Source organism: Acartia tonsa, chromosome 14, assembly GCF_053477335.1.
Source record: "Acartia tonsa isolate MP-2025a chromosome 14, ASM5347733v1, whole genome shotgun sequence".
Taxonomy (NCBI): Eukaryota; Metazoa; Arthropoda; class Copepoda; order Calanoida; family Acartiidae; genus Acartia; species Acartia tonsa.
The window spans coordinates 36,860,133-36,882,807 of NC_137273.1; the positions used below are offsets into that span (position 1 = coordinate 36,860,133).

General features: G+C 33.7%; 1 protein-coding gene across 1 annotated transcript in view; it reads left to right on the forward strand.

Moving 5' to 3' along the window:
• LOC145306458 (protein spinster-like) overlaps positions 1-22,675 on the forward strand; it is a 24,242-nt gene continuing 1,567 nt past the window's right edge. The window contains exons 1-19 of the mRNA XM_080148556.1: positions 1-66; positions 4,495-4,571; positions 6,039-6,138; positions 6,287-6,376; positions 8,103-8,163; positions 8,542-8,631; positions 8,861-8,924; positions 9,254-9,307; positions 9,895-9,950; positions 10,710-10,783; positions 12,575-12,617; positions 12,920-12,949; positions 13,503-13,567; positions 14,625-14,749; positions 15,432-15,502; positions 16,785-16,845; positions 18,876-18,951; positions 19,645-19,730; positions 20,579-20,687. Of these exons, the coding sequence (XP_080004682.1) occupies positions 4,513-4,571; positions 6,039-6,138; positions 6,287-6,376; positions 8,103-8,163; positions 8,542-8,631; positions 8,861-8,924; positions 9,254-9,307; positions 9,895-9,950; positions 10,710-10,783; positions 12,575-12,617; positions 12,920-12,949; positions 13,503-13,567; positions 14,625-14,749; positions 15,432-15,502; positions 16,785-16,845; positions 18,876-18,951; positions 19,645-19,730; positions 20,579-20,687 (1,314 nt within the window). The 5' untranslated portion in view covers positions 1-66; positions 4,495-4,512. The remainder of the gene's footprint in view (positions 67-4,494; positions 4,572-6,038; positions 6,139-6,286; positions 6,377-8,102; positions 8,164-8,541; positions 8,632-8,860; positions 8,925-9,253; positions 9,308-9,894; positions 9,951-10,709; positions 10,784-12,574; positions 12,618-12,919; positions 12,950-13,502; positions 13,568-14,624; positions 14,750-15,431; positions 15,503-16,784; positions 16,846-18,875; positions 18,952-19,644; positions 19,731-20,578; positions 20,688-22,675) is intronic.

Here is a 22,675-nt window from a genome sequence, read left to right on the forward strand (position 1 = left end):
AGATAAAAATATGTTAATAGGAAGATCTTGGATTCTTTATCTTCTTAACTTCAAATAAGATAAAAGGTAAGATTTTTTAAAGCTGCAATCGATTTGTACATGTTTAAATCTTATTTTAGTTCTTTTCTAAGTATTTTGCTTTAACATTAGAGTAAAACATTAGAGGGTTAATTGGTCAAATAACTGCATGTCCTGATCCTAAGGACCTTGTACCGACTCTCAATTGGGTCTTTGAAAATCAACCAATAGTTTCGGGAATATCAACACCGCGAAGGTGCAGAAAACGATTTGCTAGCAGAAGTAAAAGGTTCTTTAAAGAGGGGGACAGGTAGTTATCTGTATATACATCTATACTATACATCTGTTGCTTTGACCCTCTCCCTCATACTTATTATTTAGGGTCTCCAAATAGGGTGTCGACCTACCTCTTTACACAATTTCTTAAAATAATCCTGAACCTTAGCTTCCTTGGACCAATGTAAATATTAATTGAAACGATTGGTTAGGTTTATGAGACCTATATTCTACATAACAGACATACCAATATTTATTGCGGTTATTGAGATCTTAAGACTCAAAGTTATCCTATCGCTGTTATATTAAAATTATCAGCTGCGCCCATAGCATCTTGGGGCTCTGTATTCAAAAAGAGAGGGAAATATAAAATAGTCAAAAACCATCTTAAGATTTAAACTTAAAAATGAAATAGCCTAAAACCAACCGGGGATTACACAATTCCTAACCTATTTCGTAAAGTAATAAGCTTTTTTGTCTGTAGTAAGTATCTCCTAACCACTGAACCTATATTGTTCTCCTTTACGTCCAAGCTTTTTATAGGTCCTGAGATAATTTTAGGCTATTTTTCTGCCCATCCATATACCAAAATGAGCCTCTACATGCTAGGGGCACAGCTGGTAGTTTTGTAAAATAAGAAATAATAAAACAGGTGACTTAAGTATTTCAAAAGGTTAAATAAGATATGACAGTATTAAAAGGTAGCCAAGCAAAAAGAATTATGAACCCAGTATTAGTGTCGGACTGATTATGACGTAACAAAAAAAATTAGCCAATGAGAGGCGACTATGAATTTTACCATTGGTCAATAATGTCCTCTCATTGGCTAATTTTTTTTGTTACGTCATAATCAGTCCGACACTAATACTGGGTTCAGAATTATTGATGGTTAAACATACAAAATGAGTTATAGAGCAGATGCATCAATTGTCATAAAATCAAGAAGAAATAATATGCAATTAATCGTAGGTAAAAAAAATCACGAAACCTCTCTAAGACATAAGAATTTATGTCTTTTAAAGCATGACCGACAGTCTGACGGAGCAAGAATAAGATTTACTAAAAGTCATTGTTACTGGGACTCTATACCTTCAGTTTTCTATCTTAAATAGCAGCTGAGAAATTTAGATTTCCCTCATAGCGTTACGGACGGACTAACGGACAGACAACTTGAATTATAGAGTAGCCTGGCTTTTGAAAATCTAAAAAATAGTCAATAAACAAATTTAAAGATAAGGTGAAATCACTTCGTTCTTAAATATACAGGGGCAATAACTAAATATGTTTGGCTCTTATCATATTAACTTAAGACTACAGTCAACATTAAACCAACCCCATCTTTTTTTTTTTAGTTGTTTAAAAAAAAATTTTTTTGGGGGGGTTAATTTTTTCTAGAGTTGTTTTCTAGGAGGGTCGTGGTACCCTCCCCCAAAATAGTTATAAACCTTCCTATGGCCTGTTAAGGAGAACCCGATGGGTTCAGCGGTTAGCGATATCCTTCAGTACAAACAGAAAAACAAATAAACTTTATTATACGGATTATATAAATAATCATTTTTTTGGTTTTTCACAACCAATGAAACGATTGAGTTTTACATTTTAGGAAAGCATCACATTGGTAAGGGGATTGTTTTCGGCCATTTTTTTTTATTGTGAATATGGTTTTAGACTTTTTTTCTCATGCCCCCATCCCTATTAAATCAAAATATCCCCTAGAAGCTGAAGGTGCACCCGTTAGTTTTTAGTAAGAACTATTGTATGTCCATTACGATTTTGTTAACCACTGAACCGATTGGTTTCTCGTTACTAGGAAGCTTTAAATGAAGTCTGGGAATAAGGGATGGTTTTAGGCTATTTTGCCACCATACTGCATCTTGGAATATTAAAAAGTTTTCAATTAAATCGTGATTTTAAAGGATATGTTATGTTTATTACATTCTCCTTCTTAAAATAAAGATAATCTTTTTATTTCTCCTTTATACTTTTTAATAGTATTTTTTTTTAATTTGCGATAAACAATTGTTATCAGTTATAAATTTCCCAAGTTTAACTAGCTGTTTAATACACCTCACAATATATACATGGCATGGCATTATCTTTTTAATTCAGTTATCAAGTTAATTTGTGATTTTTAATCCGTGATTCACCTGTATCTTTATTTTGTGCAGTTAATATATCAACATAGCTATGTAGTCAAGTTGTCAGCCTTTATCCCTTTTTTTGCCATATAGTCGCAAAGAGGGAGGGGACAATAGACTGATTTTTTTTACACTAGTCCCCAAAGTTTTATTTTAACATTTTTTTATTCGTTGGTTTAACAACTTTAGTGTTTTTAGATTGGTTGGTTTATCAAGTTGAATGTCAATGTGTAAACTTTCAACCACTGATTTTAATCTACAGAAGAAATAATTTGGTGCATCATCATTTGGGTTGTACATCATTTAATCGGCTATTGTCTTATCCCTTTAAATCCCTGATAAAGTCGACAATTATTTTATAATAAGAATATTATAAAAACCCGAATCTGATCCAAACTGAAAATACATGAATCGCATTTGACTTTAAGTTATACTTGCAAACCAAGTTTTTTTATTTTATGGCTCTTAAACTTTGGGTACACTGCACTGGTCCAAACTACTATTAAACTTAATTTCCAACTGCAATAGGGATAATTATGTTTATCATACCTAACCTAAGATCCCTGCAGGTTTAGTCATCTTGCTGATTTTTAAATCCATTATGGGTGATATGCGGCTGCCGAGCCCTGATATTAATTTTCCTATCTTGAGTTCATTGTATTATATTATTGTTTTCTGTGTGTAATATGAGCTTTCAAAAATTCAAATGAAGTTATACTTCAACAAATATAAAGTCATTTTCTATTACGTCATATACTTCAATGTTTTCTTTCTCTGTTTTTTTAATATCAAAGCCTTGTGTTTGTTTCTGTCAGTCCTTCTTTCTATCCTTCTGTATGTCCCTCTGTCTGTCCATCTGTCTGTCGCTCTGACTGTCCCTCTGTCTGTCCCTCTGTCTGTCCCTCTGTCTGTCCCTCTGTCTGTCCCTCTGTCTGTCCCTCTATCTGTCCCTCTATCTGTCCCTCTATCTGTCCTTCTGTCTGTCCCTTTGACTGTCCCTCTTTTTATCTCTTTGTCTGTCTATCTGTCTGTCTCTCTCTGTCCCTCAGTCTATCTCTCTGACTGTCCCGCTGTCTGTCCCTCTGTCTGTCCCTATGTCTGTCCTTCTGTCTGTTCTTGTGTCTGTCCTTGTGTCTGTCCTTCTGTCTGTCCTTCTGTCTGTCCCTCTGTCTGTCCCTCTGTCTGTCCCTCTGTCTGTCCTTCTGTCTGTCCTTCTGTATGTCCCTCTGTTTGTCCCTCTGTCTGTCCTTCTGTCTGTCCTTCTGTCTGTCCTTCTGTATGTCCCTCTGTCTGTTCTTTTGTCTGTCCTTCTGTCTGTCCTTCTGTCTGTCCCTCTGTCTGTCGTCTGTCCTTCTGTGTGTCCTACTGTCTGTCCCTCTGTCTGTCCCAATATCTGTCCCTTTGTCTATCCCTCTGTCTGTCCCTCTGCCTGTCCCTCTGCCTGTCCCTCTGTATGACCTTCTGCCTGTCCCTCTGTCTGTCCTTCTTTCTATCCCTTTGTCTGTCCTTATGTATGTCCTTCTGTCTGTATATCCGTCTGTCCTTTTGTCTGTCAATCCGTCTGTCCTTTTGTTCATATTTCTGCAATAAAAAGCGGTTGTCAATTTTAATCCTTAAAAATACACATGCTTTACTTTCCTTGTTAATCATAGTTAGAAATGTAAATAAATTTATCGTAATCATTGACTTGTAGGTTTATTGCTTATCACCATTTTCAAATTTAAACTTATGGGATGATTCTATCATTTTAAAAATGTATATGGGTTTTTATGTTCTCTACTGTTTCTGTTATGTTATTGATGACATCAAACTCTCAGCTGATATTAAATTCACTAGAGGCTGCGCTCCGTGCATTTGGTAGATATGTATTCAACGAAATAAGAAAAGTAGAAAAGTAGGCTTAAACCAAACTTAGATATAAGAATTAAATATCCTAAAACTATAAATAAATTCTAAATGAAGAACTCAATAGGTTCAGTAGATATCGATATCTTAAGTTGAAGACAAAAAACCTTACTACTTTAAAAATGGGCTTTTTTAATGATTATTTTTTTATTATTAGACTTGTAAAAGTGGAAAAATGAAGAAGACGTCGGTAGAAGAGAATTTCACAGAAAAACAAACAATGAAGGATCCAAGGTTAATTAATTTACAATTAGATAGAGGCTACGCCCCCTAGAGGCCTCTAGGAGCACTTGAAGAGGGGGGAGGTTGATTTCGATAACCTAATTTTTATTTTAGATTTAAAAAGAAACTATATTTCTTTAAAAATCTTAGTTAAAAAAAAATATTAAACTTTTTCTTTTTGGTGGTGGGGGGGGGGAAGTTTTATTTATTTTTCTAGAGGCGATTTTTATTAGTTATTGGATAGCAAGATCCTTCGGTTCAACCATACACACAAGACATACAGTCATCCTGTTACTTTATTATAATTTGTAAAATGTTGTCGGAATCAAGCATTACCGATACAAAGTACTTTAAAGGCTGCTCAGACCAAATGGCTGAACCTACATGTAATGTCTGCACATCGTTATAGCAGTCATGAAAAGGCCCAATAATACCCAAAATTGGTTCCACGCCAAACGTAGGAGTCCCAAACGTAAGAGTGGAAAAACATCGGAGTGGACAAACGCAGGAGTCCCAAACGTCGGACTGGGACAAACGCAGGAGTGGGACAAACGTCGGAGTGGACAAACGCAGGATTTTTGGGACAAACGTCGGAGTGGGACAAACGTCGGGACTCCTGCGTTTGTCCACTCCGACGTTTGGGACTCCTACGATTGAAGTAGGACCCAAAAATTCAATAATGTAAATCAGACGCCTGGCTAGAGAAAACAGGAAAAGGGTTATATTTCAAAGAAGGTTATACTCGTAGGAATATGATATGTCTGGCCATACTTTTCATACTTTATATTTCAGGGAAGGGTACACTAGTAGGAACATGGTATGTCTAGCCATACTTTTCATACTTTATATTTCAGGGAAGGGTACACTCGTAGAAACATGTTATGTCTAGCCATACTTTTCATACTTTATATTTCAGGGAAGGGTACACCCGTAGGAATATGGTATGTCTGGCTATACTTTTCATACTTTATATTTCAGGGAAGGGTACACTAGTAGGAACATGGTATGTCTAGCCATACTTTTCATACTTTATATTTCAGGGAAGGGTACACCCATAGGAACATGGTATGTCTAGCCATACTTTTCATACTTTATATTTCAGGGAAGGGTACACTAGTAGGAACATGGTATGTCTTGGCATACTTTTCATACTTTATATTTCAGGGAAGGGTACACCCGTAGGAATATGGTATGTATAGCCATACTTTTCATACTTTTATATTTCAGGGAAGGGTACACTCGTAGGTACATGGTATGTCTAGCCATACTTTTCATACTTATATATTTCAGGGAAGGGTACACCCGTAGGAATATGATATGTCTAGCCATACTTTTCATACTTTTATATTTCAGGGAAGGGTACACTCGTGGGAACATGGTATGTCTAGCCATACTTTTCATACTTTTATATTTCAGGGAAGGGTACACTCGTAGGAACATGGTATGTCTAGCAATACTTTTCATACTTTTATATTTCAGGGAAGGGTACACCCGTCGGAACATGATATGTCTTGGCATACTTTTCTTCACTAATCTTATCAATTACATGGACAGATATACAGTCTCTGCTGTTTTAGAGGTATTGCATTTTACATTTATCTATCAATCTATCTATCTATCTATCTATCTATCTATCTATCTATCTATCTATCTATCTATCTATCTATCTATCTATCTATCTATCTATCTATCTATTTATCTATCTATCTATCTATCTATCTATGTAGAGTATATCTAAAGAAGTATGCCTACCAGAACGCTGTAGTACAACTCAGGAGGGACTTATCCAGACTGCCTTTGTTCTTGTGTACTTTGTTGTAAGTTTTTCTTTTACAATATTTTAGCTACATTATGGTTATGATAGTCTATTTGGAAATTTTATTTATAATTTAATAAGGTTTTTAATGTATTTTACTTTATTATATAAAGAATAATTGATTCTCTAATGTTTAATGTTATATTTCGAGAATTAAACAAGGATGACAACATCCATTAGATAAAAGCTCTAAGACGGTTGAACGAATCTTAATGAATATAGTGTTACAGTGCTTTTAATGTCAAAAGAAATTCTTTTCTCGTTTTCATTCGAATCCGGTGGATAGGAACCGGTTCTCATCCATACGAAAAACTATGTCTAGCATCGTATTATACCCAACTTTCTACGAATATAGAAATGTACAATCATAAGATTAAAACCAGTTTTTTTAGCCGGTGCCTTCGGCACTTCGGGGCTAAAAAAACTAGTTTTAATCTCATAAGTGTACTTTCTATATCCGCGGAAAGCCGTTTATAAAACGATGCAAGAAATAACTATTAAAGCTGAAAAACTGTGAAATTACTTAGTACACTGGGTTATAGATATAGAGTTGCTTTGCTTATTATGTAGTTCATAAATTTTCTAGGAAACATCCTTCCAAAAATAAAGGCAAAATGATGATTACATCATTTAAACATTCAACATGATACCTTTCAGTTACATGAATCATCTTTCAATGTTTCAAATCGATAGAACTATTTTAACATACCTAAATTGCAAAATATCTACATATACTTTATGAACGGCCTGATCAAAGATACCAAACAGCTTTGCTTTTAAAAATGATTTAAACAAATACAAGTTAAATTCAACATTTGTTTTATATATTTAATTTTGTACTTATTATCAGGTTTTTTAAAAGCGAAAATTTTATTTATGTAGGCTGTGTACGTCTTAACGTCGGACCTGCATTTCACTCTTTATTTGGTATAAATTTTCCGATTCCTTGGACAATGAGACATTGCGTCATAAGCGAAGCATCTCTATAATAACATACCAAAATTAAATTTGTACTTTATTATTAGAGATCTTGGATTATTATATTACTAGAGGCTACGCCCCTAGAGGCCTCTAGGGAAACAAAAAAAAGTTTTTTTTTCAATCGCGCTTTATCGATATTTTTTTTTTATTTTTGGCGATATTCTTGGGAGAATGGTGATGCCTCGAAAGGAGAACCATATCAGTTCAGCGGTTAGCGAGATCCTTCGGTACACACAGATATCCTTTACTTTGTTATAAAGATTTTAAACATTTTGAAGATTTTTACTTTTTTCCACAAATATAAAAAGAAGCGCAAATCTATATTTGTTAATTTTAATTTGTTTGATTACTTTCTTCTTTGTCGAGCTTTGCCTTAAATGGATATTGTCATCCTTGTTTACACACAACTTAAACAATATGATGATTAGGCAAATAAAGAAAAAAATAAAAATATGCAATACAATCATTTTTGTTCATTTTTGTGACATGCAAGTTATATATTTTTTTTAAGCAGTTTCCCTTAAATTACTTGATTTTTCTTTTGTTTACTTTATGCCAGGTTAGGTTAGGTTATCTAGGTACTGGGTTGATGACAATGCAGGTATAGGGCTCCCGCAAGGGTTAGGCATAGGAGAAAAAGACCCCATCTCTTATTTTCAATTTACTTGAAAATTAAGGGGGTGGGGTTTATTGCTCGATATGCACTCTAAGAGAAAGCATAGGTTCTTCATTAAATATTTTTCTAGGTTGCACCAATCTTTGGATACCTTGGGGACAGATACTCTAGAAAATACATCATGGCTGCAGGTTTACAGATTTTATAGAGGACAAGACTATGGACGATGAATTAATGTAGATCCCCATTTATGTTAATCGATATTACCAATTCTGTATTTGTTTAAAAGTTTGGACAACGAATAAGAGAGCGTGATTATAAAACTGTGGGTATATTTAAATTTCATTTTGTATTTTTACTGGTTGCACCTTTTGTCAAAGTAGTAAAAATAGTGAGGTAAGGGACAATAGACAGATCCCTGCTTTCAGATATTTGTTAGCTACAAATTTCATCATCTACTACATTAGACAAATCTTTTCAAATGGTTTTTTATAAATAGGGTTCGAAATTCTAAGCTAGTTTTGTCACCTTTCTATGGGCGATATTTTGAAATTTTTTTTATATTTCAGGTGTATTGGTGTGGGGAGGAACTTCTCTGTCTGCCAGCTTCATGACATCCTACTGGCCATTCCTTACTCTCAGAGCTCTTATTGCTGTCGGTAAAGATATATAAAAAGTTATATTTTTAAACTCTGAAAATGCAGCCGCTCGTCTTCTGAAAAGTGTTGAGTTCGAATCTCAGCCTAAAACGGTATTAAGTGCCTGGATATACTGCAAAGAGTTGTCTGTGCCTCCAGCAGAAAAATAATCTGCTGCCATATTCTTTATTATAGTCGACTGAAGATTCCTCATTTTCAGAAATACTAACTTATGATTATAAAAATTAAGGTGAGTCAGCTTTTACCACCATTGCCCCAACAGTACTTGGAGATCTTTTTAATGAAGAAACTAGGTTTGTAAAAATTTCATAATTAGAAAAATGTCTATTTTTTTAGTTCAAGATATCAAATATTAAGAATACTAAAAAAATCACAATCATAATATGAGACAACCTGTCAAGTCGTAATGTGCTTGATTAAACATGACGTTTGAGAAACATTTATAAAACTATGGTTAATCAATTAATCAAATTAAAGTTGTTAATTCTACTATATGAAAAGTAGATAGTAAAAAGAGAAAACTTATTGAAATTCTTTTCGTCCTATAATGTGGTAATGTTTTTAAAATTAATGAAACTTTCACGTCCTTGTGATGTCTGATATAAATTAATATAATATTTAGGAGTTTAGTTCTTGGTTTGTTTTACCTTGCAATTCCATTTGGTAGTGGCTTGGGGTAAGTAAATATCTTAATTTTAGGGTTTTTTTAGCCAGATTTTTTTTTACATTTAGGGTTGGTTCGTAATTGGTAGCTCTTATCGATAATCTACGCATGTTAGAATTGTCCTATAAAGAATGATGATTACTGTAATAGATAGTTACAAATTAGAAAGCCCAGGAACTCTAAAATCAATACCAGAAAATCAGCACGTGTTGACTTTTAGGCTTTTTAAAATCAATACTTGATATAATAAATGCATCCTTTTGTCTTGATTTTGGAATTGGATTCCGAGGACCATTGGGTATAATAATTTGATCGAAGTTTTTATATAATCAAATTTAGAAATATAAGTATATCCATGCAAATTGAATAATTTTGACATTGATTCATATAGAACTTTATTTAAACTACCAAATAAGTTTACAATAGATTTGTTTATGTTTGTTTGTTTGACTTTCCGGGCTGTTAGCTTCCCTTCAATGGATATTATCATTCTTTTTTTTACAGTTTTTTTATTAAAAGTTCTGGAGAAACTTGTATTAGGTTATTCTCAAGTTATTTTTTGTAGTTAAATGCACTAAAATATATTGTAAATATTTTAGTTATGTAGTAGGAAGAGCGCCTGAAGATTGGCATAATGGCCTTAGAATTACTCCCGGTAAGTTAAATCTCAGGTATTGTACAAAAAGATATTTAGGTTGAAAAGAATTTTAATGTTAGAGGTAGATTTAAAATCTGCATCAAATTTTAAGGATTCTTTTTTTATAAAATTCGTTTTTTGTATAATGCTTTATCTAAAAGCGGAAATACAATTTAAGTTAATTAATTTTGACGTCTGTGATTGGTTGATTTTGATATCCGTGATAGGTGGATTGAAAACTACCTGCGGTGGAATGATGATTAACTTAAATTGTATTTGCTCTTTTAGATAAAGAATTATACAAAAAACAAATTTTTTTAAAAAAAATCCTTAAAATTTAATGCATATTTCAAATCTACCTCTAACAATAAAATTCTTTCCATCTTATATATCTCATTGTACAGGGATCTTAAGGGATAAGACAATGGACATTATATTTTTGTACATACTTCTACACGATGCAGCAAACATATTACCCTTCCTCAAAAAAGTGTTTAAAAAAAGCGTTTATTTCTAATATTCAAATTGCGCGTCTTGTGTTAATAGTAGAAAAAAAGCTTTTATGTTTCCAAAAACTAAAGCTTATAGCGGTTCTAACGATATGCCTAACTTTTTTTCTACTATTAACTCAAGCCTCGCAATTAAAATTCAAAAATCTAGGCAATTTTTTCTTCACTCTTCATATTAAAGTTATAATTATTTAGAATCAACCAAACGAATAAGAAAAATTTGAAACAATATATTAATTAATGAAGTATATAACCAAGTATATTTTAGGTTTAAACTTCTTAGCTGTGATTTTAATTTTATTCTTTGTGGTTGATCCTCCTAGAGGTCTTAATGAGAAAGAGGTAAACTTTTTTTTCTCGTATTCATTCGTAACTGATTAATATTCGCTGGATTTGAACCGCTTCTCAACCGAACGAAAAAATTATGTCTTGCATCATATTATATCCAGGTTTCTACAAATATAAAAATGTAAATCATAAGATTAAAACCACTTTTTTTAGCTCGTGCTTTGGGCATCTCAGGGCTAAAAAAATGTGGTTTGTGTTCATTTTAAAGCCGCGGAAAGAAATAACTAAATATTTTTTTAAAAAGTTAAAATATGTCTGCCTGTACCGAAAGTCCTTGGAAGGCTTATAAATATTTGTGGGTACCACCATCACCACAAGAGAAATCGCCCGTGGATGAAAATTGACCCCCCTCCCCCCAAAAATCCATTTTTTTAACTTAGTCATATATCAACAAGATGTATTATAAAAGTCAAAAACGAAAAAGGCAATAGCCTGTAAAATCTATAAACCCACAATTCCTACATGTAGGTTCAATGTATAATGATCTCCAGTTGTTTCAACGAGCACAGCCATGCTGTCAGAACTGGATCAACTACAGTTGGAAGTCATTTCAAGGCCCAAGGACACAATCTACAGGACTTAGAAATTGTCCCAATAGAGAAAATAAGAAGCACAGACCCCTGGATACGCCTAGCTAGAGAAAAACTTTTGATTAGGTCTTTTGATTCTGCTCTCAATAAAATTGTGTAATTTGCTTCACCCAACAAACATTCAATCATTAATCAAACAAAAAAATTCTTTCTTAAACAAGACCCATCTTTTCAACAAATTTCTTTTTCAACACATAACATTTGTTTGCAGTTTCAAAGATCTACTTAAAAAAAAACCTCATCATTTAGTTTGTAAAAATATTTTATTACTGAACATTTCTTTAAACTCAAATTAACTGTGTGCATTTGCAAATTTTTATAAAAAAAACCTTTTAAAACACATTTAACATTTCAAAGGATTAAGCTTCTTTGATATTTAGGTTATCCTTAAACACAAATCAATTGTTTGCATCATCAAATTATACTTCCAAAAATCTCAAATAAGTCAACATTTTTATACCATGTAGTTTTCATTTCATGTTTCATCAAAAAAATGTACACATTTTTTCACTTTTTTGGTTATTTAAAAAGAACACCATTTCTTCCTCCATCCTAAAACCTAAACAAAGCAGGATATCATAAAGATTAAAATTTTTCCCATCCCAGGAATAACTCCACCCATTTTTTTAACAGATTTCAAAATCCAAATCTCCACCCAGGCAATTGCACGCACAACCAAGGACAAAAACAAATCCACAAACTTTTTCCAACTCCCCCCCCCCCACTCCTCCCACTTTTTCATCTCCTCCCAGTTTTTTTCTGTCTCCGCCTTCAACCAAACTCACCTATCTAAAACTCCGCCTATTTCCTAACCATCCAAAAAATTCCTTCAATAAAAACTATGCCCCGCCCCATAACTCAAACAAGGCCAAGATTTATTCCCTACTCCTCCTTTTTTACATAAAAAAAACTAATGTTTTAATCTTTTTTTTCAAACTTTTTCAGTTGTCAACTGTATTTTATGGTAATACCTAAGATTCAAAATAATTTGTGACATTGTTCTATATAAATGTATGTTTAATATCTTTGATCATATTTGCTGTTATCCAATGTCTCATACCTATATTTTTTTAGACAAAATGAATTGAAAATGATTGCTAAAATTGAAATATATCTTTATGTCTTAGAATAGTGTATTTTTTTAAAAATAGGTTGAAAAACATACTAACTTTAAAATATAAAATTAATTATTTAGGAAAGAGATTCTTCTTTTGTTGAAGATGTGTTCTACCTTATGAGTAAGTTTACACAATATTATTTATATCAAACACTAAAATAAAGTAAACTATTATTTTTTTGTATTTTTATTGTTAATAACTTTGCATTATATCCTCTAAATTATTATTTCTGAATATACTTTTTTTATCACATGCTTTGCTAATATCATAAATTAAAAGACAACTAAAGAAATTTTTGTGTAAATTAAAAAAAATAGAAAAAATAGCTTCTTTAAATTTTCAAAAAAAATATTTCTTTAAAAATAAATTTTCATGTTAAATTTTATATTTTTTATAATTTTTGATATTATGTTTTTTTTCAGAAATCAAGTCATTCCTTTTGAACGTAGCAGGTTATTTTTTTCTATTATTTCAAAATTATTCAATGATGACAACACCAGATCTATAATATAGATGTATATACATACAACTACCTACCTTCCTTTTTCAAAGACCTCTTTCGTCTGCTTCTTTATTGTCTGCTACTTGGCTGTGTTAATTTAAGCGACATGACCAAATAGAAAGGTTACACGAGGTGGTTGCGATCGAGAGATACAGATATTTAATCCTTTCTCCTTGTAGTGTTTTACACTAATATGACAACATATACAAAAGAAAGCTTAATAGATTTGACAAACAAAAAAACGTTACTAAATATATTTAATGGGACATATCTTCACTAAAGACTGCCCTCCTAGAATCTAGCGTATGTATTCGAAGGGATAGGAAATACCAAAAACAATCCCAAGACCTAATCTTAAGAAAAACATTCTAAAACCATACCGGGAACTATGTAAAGCCTCCCTAATGAGGAGAACTCAACCAGTTAATTAGTTATTGAAATATTCAGCTTTAGATAAAAACCTTATTACATTATTTAATTTTAATGTTTTATATAATTTTTAGGTTTTACCTGTGTAACCTTCACAACTGGTGCTTTGTCCTGGTTTGGTCCAACTTATGTTAGTCATGTAAGAATATATTTGATACCATCAGCCAGTGTTGCGGAGCCGGAGCCGGGAGCCGTGGAGCCTCTATATTTTGCCGAAGCCGTAATTTTCGTTAAAAAATGGCTCCGGCTCTGGACTAGATAAATAAAAAGATTTTTTATAAACTCTGTTTTGTCATGTGCAAATGCCCCAATTAAGTTTTTCAAGTCCATTTTTATCAAAAATTGAACTTTTAAAAACTTCAAAAGTCAAAAATAGACGTGGGAAAAAAAATATGTCGAGTTTTTTTTTATTTTAGGTCAGAACCGGAGCCGCATCAAAATCAAACGGCTCCGCATTCGCAACGCTGCCATCAGCATATTTATGCAAAGCGAGAGGGGCAAAAAGCTGTTTTTTACTTTATCCCCGAAGTCTTATAATAATGTTTATTGTTGTGTGGCTTAACAACTTTGGGGACTTTTACTGAACTATGATATTGGTTGATTTATTGAGTTGATTGTTCAAACATTTCAATAACTAATCTTAATCTAAAGAAGGGGTAATTTAGTGTGTCATCACTGGGGATGTACATCAATTTATCGGCAATTGTCTTATCCCTTTAGATTACTGATATTTATGTGGATAATGCAATCGTCGTATTTTCACCGTAGTTTTTCTCCTATTTCTAGCCCATGCGGGGGTCTCTAACCCTGCGGGTTAATCATTAACATATACCTAACCTAAAATAAAGCTATTGTTAAAATACGACGAAACCCGCTACTTCGTTTTCTTTCCATGATCCGTATTATCATATGAATACAATTTCCGAATTCATTAAAGTATAAATGATTCAACTTTTAGTAGCTGTGCTTAGTGCCGTAGGAAAATGGGGATAGTTGTCACCTCTTTTGGCCTACCTATTCTATTGACGTCATAGTAGAAGGAAACAGAAAGGAAAGGGGTAAGAAAACCTATAGAAAAGAGATGGTATTTGGATTAGGGTATTTTCTGATGGCAATAGAACAGGTAGGCCAAAAGCAGTGACATCTATCCCCATTTTGCTAGGGCACTATAGACAACTACAATTTTTACTGCCCAGGGCCTGAGAAGTTGCCTGTACCAGGCTGGTGTAAATAATGTAACCACAACATCATCATTGAGTTCAACAACAACAGAAGCTATTTCAACAACAACATCAACCCTTAGCTTTCTATTCAAAGAATCAGGAAAATATTCAATATATTCGTTTTCTAATGAAAATAAAACCATATAAAAAGTGAAAGGATATTTGTCTGTTTGTACCGAAGGATCTCGCTAACCGCTGAACCGATCGGGTTCTCCTTAACAGGGTAGCTTCTCATAGGTCCTGGGAAGGTTTATAACTATTGTGGGGGAGGGTACCACCACCCTCCCAAGATAAATCACCCCTAGAAAAAATTAACCCCCCCCCAAAAAAAAAAAATTTCCCCCACCCCTAAAAAAAATAATTTTTTACTTTTTCTTTTCAAATCTACGATAAGAAATTGGGTTATCAAAATCGATTCTTTATCTCCTCAAGTGCCCGTAACCGCTAGTAATAAGTATATGGGTTAAAATTTATTGGTGGAAAAGTATTGAAACTGCTCCTTTGCATGTAGATGTCCTATAGCATCTTTTTCAGCAAGAATTTTTTTTTCTTCTAATATTATCTCGTGATTTCAAGAAAGATTTTGACAAAAAAGTTATATACAACAATTACGCATCTACTATCGAACAAGCTCTTGCTGTAATTTACCTTTTTATAATACACTAGCACAAGACATATGTGAAATTTTTCTTGAAATCTTAGACAAAAAAAAACCAACTACCTTATATAATAGGAAAGTAGAATCGTATAATATTAAAAATATTGAATAAAAATTTTATTAGATAGATGTGAAGACAGAATTGCTCCTGATGATGTTTCTTTCTACTTTGGACTAATTCTTATGTTATCAGGTACTACCGGTTGCTCCGGTAGTTTCCCTGAAACGCTAAATCGAGCAAAATCCCTAACACTCTTATTTAGAAAAAAAATTATTTTTGGGTATAGTCCCTTTCGTGATAACGCCTCTTAAAGGCCGCATTTGCACATTAGCGTTTAATAGATTATTTTATGTTAATTTAGGTTTTGTGATTGCCTCGCAGGGTTAGAGCCTCCCGCAGGGGCTAGAAATAGGAGAAAAGCTACTGTGAAAATACGATGATATGCCCTTTAAGAGGGGTTGTCACGAAAGGGACTAAAGCCGAATTCTTTTTTTGTGTGTTTTATTTTAGATCATTTAAGGTTATATTGGCCATCAGGGACAGGTAGTTCTGTAAGGTTTAGTGCACTGTATGTATATCCTTCGCAAGGGTTAGGGCCCCGTGGGGCTTAGGCATAATAATTAACTAACCCCACTCCCCTTGTTTTCAACTAAATATGTCAGGTACATGACATTAATAGTAATATTAATGGAAATGCTTTGGCTTACCATAAATTGGTGCAACTTATTACCATGCTTTGCTTGAACTCAGGGGTATAAAGCGATAAGACAATAGCCGATATATTGATGTACATTCCCAATGCTATTACACAAGATTACCCCTTCTGTAGATTACAATAAATGGTTGAATCGTTTAGACACTCAACTGTAATATGGACGTATAGCAGACTGTAGCTAATTATAGAATAGTCTTGCAATTCTTACTATCAAATAATTCACTTTATTTTTTCATGAACTTTATTAACATATAAAAGCATTCATGCAAATACTATTACTTAGGTATTGATTAACTTTGGTTTTACCCTTGATTGGATATATATAGTAACTGTGGCGTCCACACCTAGGGACTCAAGCCTACAGCTACAGGGGGCGAACCTAGCAGTGCTAAATTCTAAATCCAACTAACTCCCCGAGTATCATACTTTGCACATTCTTAATTTGCAAGCAGCAGCTTGTAATACTTATTTATGAAATTTAGCCCCTCTAGCCTTTACCCTTTTGTTAGCTGTCTATTTACTTTTGAGAAGCAAAGCTTCTCTTTAACCCATACCCCACAACTGAATGAACCAACTAATCAAAATTCAATAAAAATCCCCAAAGTTGTTAAGTTTATGATTAGGAAACTTTATTATAAACTTTGGGGATCAGTGTAATAAACAACCCAATGCTAAAACAATGGCTAAAACTTCAAAGCAAGGTGATTTACAAAATTAATTTTTAAATGAAATGAGTAATCAACTTAATGATGTATCTAGGTGTTGTTGGTGTTCTAAGTGGTATGTTCATGTCAAGATTACTCAGACCTAAATATCCAAGGTAAAATAAATCAAATCAATATAAAAATGTAGATGATTAATCTCTTAACTGGACCAATAGGAACAATTTTTGTGAACAATCCGACAATGTTATTTGTTAGAAATTGTTGACAATTTTTATTTCATCCTTAAAAGAAATCAGCTAGTATAGTTCAGATCCTTTAGGATGAAGCTTTGCTTTAGGAAAAGTATATCCATAAAAATTTTGAGTTATGGCATTAAATCCTCTGTGACTAAAAAATAATATAAACAAATCTTCTGCTAGATTTGCCCCCCAGTCTCATTTGTAGTTATATATTTAGAATAGACCCCCTGATTTCCTATGGAGTTAGCTTAATTATGAGTGTTCCTCTAGTCTCATATATAATTATATATTTAGAATAGACCCCCTCATTTGTGGAGTTAGCTTAATTATGAGTGTTCCTCTAGTCTCATATATAATTATATATTTAGAATAGACCCCCTGATTTGTGGAGTTAGCTTAATTGTGAGTGTTCCTCTAGTCACATATATAATTATATATTTAGAATAGACCCCCTGATTTGTGGAGTTAGCTTAATTGTGAGTGTTCCTCTAGTCACATATATAATTATATATTTAGAATAGACCCCCTGATTTGTGGAGTTAGCTTAATTGTAAGTGTTCCTCTAGTCTCATATATAATTATATATTTAGAATAGACCCCCTGATTTGTGGAGTTAGCTTAATTGTGAGTGTTTCTCTAGTCACATATATATTATATATTTAGAATAGACCCCCTGATTTGTGGAGTTAGCTTAATTGTGAGTGTTCCTCTAGTCTCATATATAATTATATATTTAGAATAGACCCCCTGATTTGTGGAGTTAGCTTAATTGTAAGTGTTCCTCTAGTCACATATATAATTATATATTTAGAATAGACCCCCTGATTTGTGGAGTTAGCTTAATTGTGAGTGTTCCTCTAGTCACATATATAATTATATATTTAGAATAGACCCCCTGATTTGTGGAGTTAGCTTAATTGTAAGTGTTCCTCTAGTCTCATATGACGTATGAGGGGATGTACAGACAGACTGCGAATACGAGTATAGAGTAGCTCCGATACAATTTAATAATCAATAATCTAACAAAGTATTTCTAAAAAATACACATTTATTAAACATATAAAACTGGTTAGAAATAGGCAGATTAATGGGATTATTATTATAGGATATATTTATTATGATATATAAATTAAAGGCTTGGACGTCCTGTTTCTTAGTTAGGTAAGAAACGACGTACTTGAACACGTGGGAAATATAGATACCGCCAGCCTAGACTTATAGGCTTGTATCTAACCGAATGCAGACGGGAGGAAGCGTATTCACTCTTTGGCCTGCAACAATCAACTAGCCCTCAACACAGCAGGATGGAGTATGGTGGCGGTTACAAGTGGAGGTCTGACTCAGCCAGAGAAGTATAGGAATGTGAACAGGGATAAGGATACATAAACTTGGGTGTTGATTACCACACATATATAATTATATATTTAGAATAGACCCCCTGATTTGTGGAGTTAGCTTAATTGTGAGTGTTCCTCTAGTCTCATATATAATTATATATTTAGAATAGACCCCCTGATTTGTGGAGTTAGCTTAATTGTGAGTGTTTCTCTAGTCTCATATATAATTATATATTTAGAATAGACCCCCTGATTTGTGGAGTTAGCTTAATTGTAAGTGTTCCTCTAGTCACATATATAATTATATATTTAGAATAGACCCCCTGATTTGTGGAGTTAGCTTAATTGTGAGTGTTCCTCTAGTCACATATATAATTATATATTTAGAATAGACCCCCTGATTTGTGGAGTTAGCTTAATTGTGAGTGTTCCTCTAGTCACATATATAATTATATATTTAGAATAGACCCCCTGATTTGTGGAGTTAGCTTAATTGTGAGTGTTCCTCTAGTCTCATATATAATTATATATTTAGAATAGACCCCCTGATTTGTGGAGTTAGCTTAATTGTGAGTGTTCCTCTAGTCTCATATATAATTATATATTTAGAATAGACCCCTTGATTTGTGGAGTTAGCTTAATTGTGAGTGTTCCTCTAGTCACATATGGAATTATAACAGCTAAGGTAATATATATAATACAAAGTAGCTTGATGTCTGTCCGTTTGTCTGTCTGTCCGTCTGAAGCTTAATATCTCGGCAACTACTGAACCGATTGGGCTCTACTCTTCAGGGAAATTTAGCTAATAGTTTTAAATAATTTACAAGCAGGAATAATTTGACATGACTATGCTGTTCTAAAACATGTATCTGTCTATATTGTCCTAGCAAAATGGGGTTAGATCTCTAATCTAGTGGGTGTCTTACCCCCCTCCCTTTCCCTTTCCCTCTAATATGACGTCTAATAGAATAGGTTGGCCAAAAGCGGTGACTTCTATCCCCCTTTTAGTAGGGCACTAAACACAGCTACGCCTCTACAATATCATTATCCTACTATATAAATAAGGTTTTTTTCGTCTGTTGCAATGATCTCGCTAACCACTGAACAGAGTCGGTTCTTCTTTACAGTTGATCTTCTGATAGGTCCTGAGATGGTTTAATGCTATTTCATATAAATAAGTCTGGGTATGGTTTTAGGCTGTTTTTGTGCCCTTTCATATCCCTTCGGATATAGAGCCCCTAGATGCTAGGGGCGCATCCGCTAGTAGATAAAACAGCAATATTGCAATTCCACATTTTATGATGGAAAGTTGTGGACAGTAAAGTTTTCTTTGGGGTTAGATATCCGAACTTTGGGTACTTGACATTTTTTATTTCAGGACGATTTGATAGTTGCCTTTGTGTTTGTATTCTTTGGAACAACTTTCCTCAACATGAACTGGTCAATTTCTGTGGATATGTCTTTGTAAGTTAACATACTTGTTGGTTCTTTCCATAAAAGTCTCCTCCCAATCAAAGAAACATCCCCCACCCCATTTTTAAAATTAGATTGAAGGATTAGGGTATTTTTTCGTTTGTTTATTACTTTAGGTCAAGTACGGTTAGGTTAGCCCCAAAGGGTAAAGAAACTGCAGATATAGTGTTTTTAAAGAAAAAGTAATTCCCACCCTCCCCCTCACATTTTTTTCAATTTATTTAAAAAATAGGGGAGGGGCTGCATGTGCATATGTCAGCTATTCAATTTAAGGAAAAGAGCGAAGCTACATCATTAGTATTTTTATGTCCTTCTGTCCGAAATAGGAATTTTTGCTTATATAAAATTCTCTTTTAACATATTTAAATGAGGACAAGTAACGCAACAAAAAATTACTTAAAGAAAAAAACAAGTTTCAAACAAATAACCAAAATATATCAATCGAATAATTATATTTTATGGAAGGCACTGTCAATAAATCACCAAACTTGGTATATCATGTTATAACAGTCCTACGGTAGGGGGACAAAGTGTCTCAAAAATCAGCAATGTGACGTCGTATAAATGAGGGAGATGAAAAGAGAAGTGGGGAAAAAAACACCTGAAAAAGAGATGGGTAATCCCTCAATTTTTATAACGTCACATGGCTGATTTGTTGAAGCACTTTGTCCCCATACGTTCTACGATTTTTTACAATCCATCGGGGCAATATTTAGGGGTTTTTAGGGGAGCTGTAATACTAACAACAATAGAGTTGTTATTTTGTTGTCGGGACTTACCCCCTTGCTGGATCCCCCCCCCCCCCTACTTCACCCCTCTATTTGAATTTTTGTCTCCAGGTATGTTGTGATACCAACCCGGAGGTCAGCAGCCGAGGCCATACATTTGATGGCAACTCATGCCCTAGGTGAGGCGGGCAGTCCCTACATCATTGGATCTGTCTCAGATGTAAGTTTTATAGGTTTTTTTTGAAAAAAAGTCCTCCATTATTCGGTTCTTCCAATTCAAAAAAAAATTAATGCTCCTTTGTAATTTCTATGGCCTTGAAGTACCCACAAAGATTTGTCTGTGTGTATCTTGGTCTGTTCGTCCGTAACGGTTAGCTCATATCATTAATTTATAACCCGCGACCGTGGCTCAACACGTAGCGCATCCGCTCGGCGTCGGGGAGGTGATAGGTTTGAATCTCGGACCAACACCGCGTCATAACTAAAGACGTTAAAAATGGTTCCTACTGCTGCTATGTCAGATGCGAGACATAAATAGTTAGAGTAGGGGGAATGCCTTGGCCCAAAACAGGCGCAACTCGTTACCATGCACAGTTGGGACTTTTCAGACAAAGGTCGTGCATCATAGAGAGTTGGTTGTCTGTTGGATGTTACTTAACCTAATATCCTTGGGTGTATGGACAGAGAATGGTGCGTACCAGTCATCCTTAGTTCTCCTGAATTGCTGGACCAGGACCTGGACAGTACATCAAGTCGATAAGGTCCTTGACTGCAATTCCGCCCGTATGAGGTAATTGAAGGTAAATTAATCATTAATTTATACAGGTTAGAATTGTCATATCGATTTTAAACTTTGCATGATGATCCCTATGACAGTTAGGTACAATTTAGAAAGCGTAGCATCTCTATAATCATAACCAGAAAGTAAGTATGCCAATTTAAAACATGCTTTGTGTGTTTCTCGGCTGGTATTGAAGATAGTGAAGATTCCTATTATATATGTGCATCTACTCTACACATTATTTTGTCTGTCTTTCTGTCGGTAATGCTTAAAAAGACCAAAACCTTATTGTTGGATAAATGTGATTTTCTCAACTGCTATTTTAGATAGACAGCTGACATTTTTATTCAAGATTTCTTATATTTATACGGATCTGCTCTATTCGTTTATTTTGTCCATCTGTCTGTCGGTCAGGCTTAAAAAGACAAAAACCTTATTATTTTAGTTTAAAATGACCTCAGTTTTCATGAAAACTATTCTTGTTTTGTATGCCTTGTTGTTTTGTAAGCTTTGTCTAGTTGTTTTTATTGAGTTTTTTTGGATGCGCCTGTTTAAGTGCCTTGGCATTCGATTCCACAATCTGGTCATATTATTGGTCAGAATGTGTACACAGATATTTTTTCATTTAATCCCTATGAAATGTATCAGCTATAAACAGTATAATTTCTTAAGGAAAAGGTAGCTTTCGGTATAGTACAGTTAGGGAGTTGAATCCATTTTTATAGAAGCAGAAATATACTCTATGATTATGGTTTGGACCCTCTAAAACTGTAATCTACCTTTCCACTTTCCCCTCTCTTGGTGAAGATATCTTCAACGCCGATACGATTTTTGAAATATAAGATTCCACTTTTGTCTCTCTTGTTGAAGATATCTTCACCAAGAGAGGCAAAAGTGGAATCTTAAATTTCAAAAATCGTATCGGCGTTGAAGATATCTTCACCAAGAGAGGTGAAAGTGGAATCTTACATTTCAAAAATCGTATCGGCGTTGAAGATATCTTCACCAAGAGAGGGGAAAGTAGAATCTTACATTTCAAAAATCGTATCGGCGTTGAAGATATCTTCACCAAGAGAAGGGAAAGTAGAATCTTACATTTCAAAAATCGTATCGGCGTTGAAGATATCTTCACCAAGAGAGGGAAAAGTGGAAAGGTAGATTACAGTTTTAGAGGGTCCAAACCATAATCATAGATTATATTTCTGCTTCTATAAAAATGGATTCAACTCCCTAACTGTAGTATATCGTCGCTTATGTTATTCGAATGAATCATGTGTGAGTTAAATATAAACAAAAATACCGCGTCTGCTAGAAATTCCTTTTTAGGATTGACGGATTTTTGCGAAATGATAATTTTGTAGCTGTGTTTAGTGCCGTAGGAAAATGGGGATAAATGTCACAGCTTTTGGCCCACCTATACTATTGAC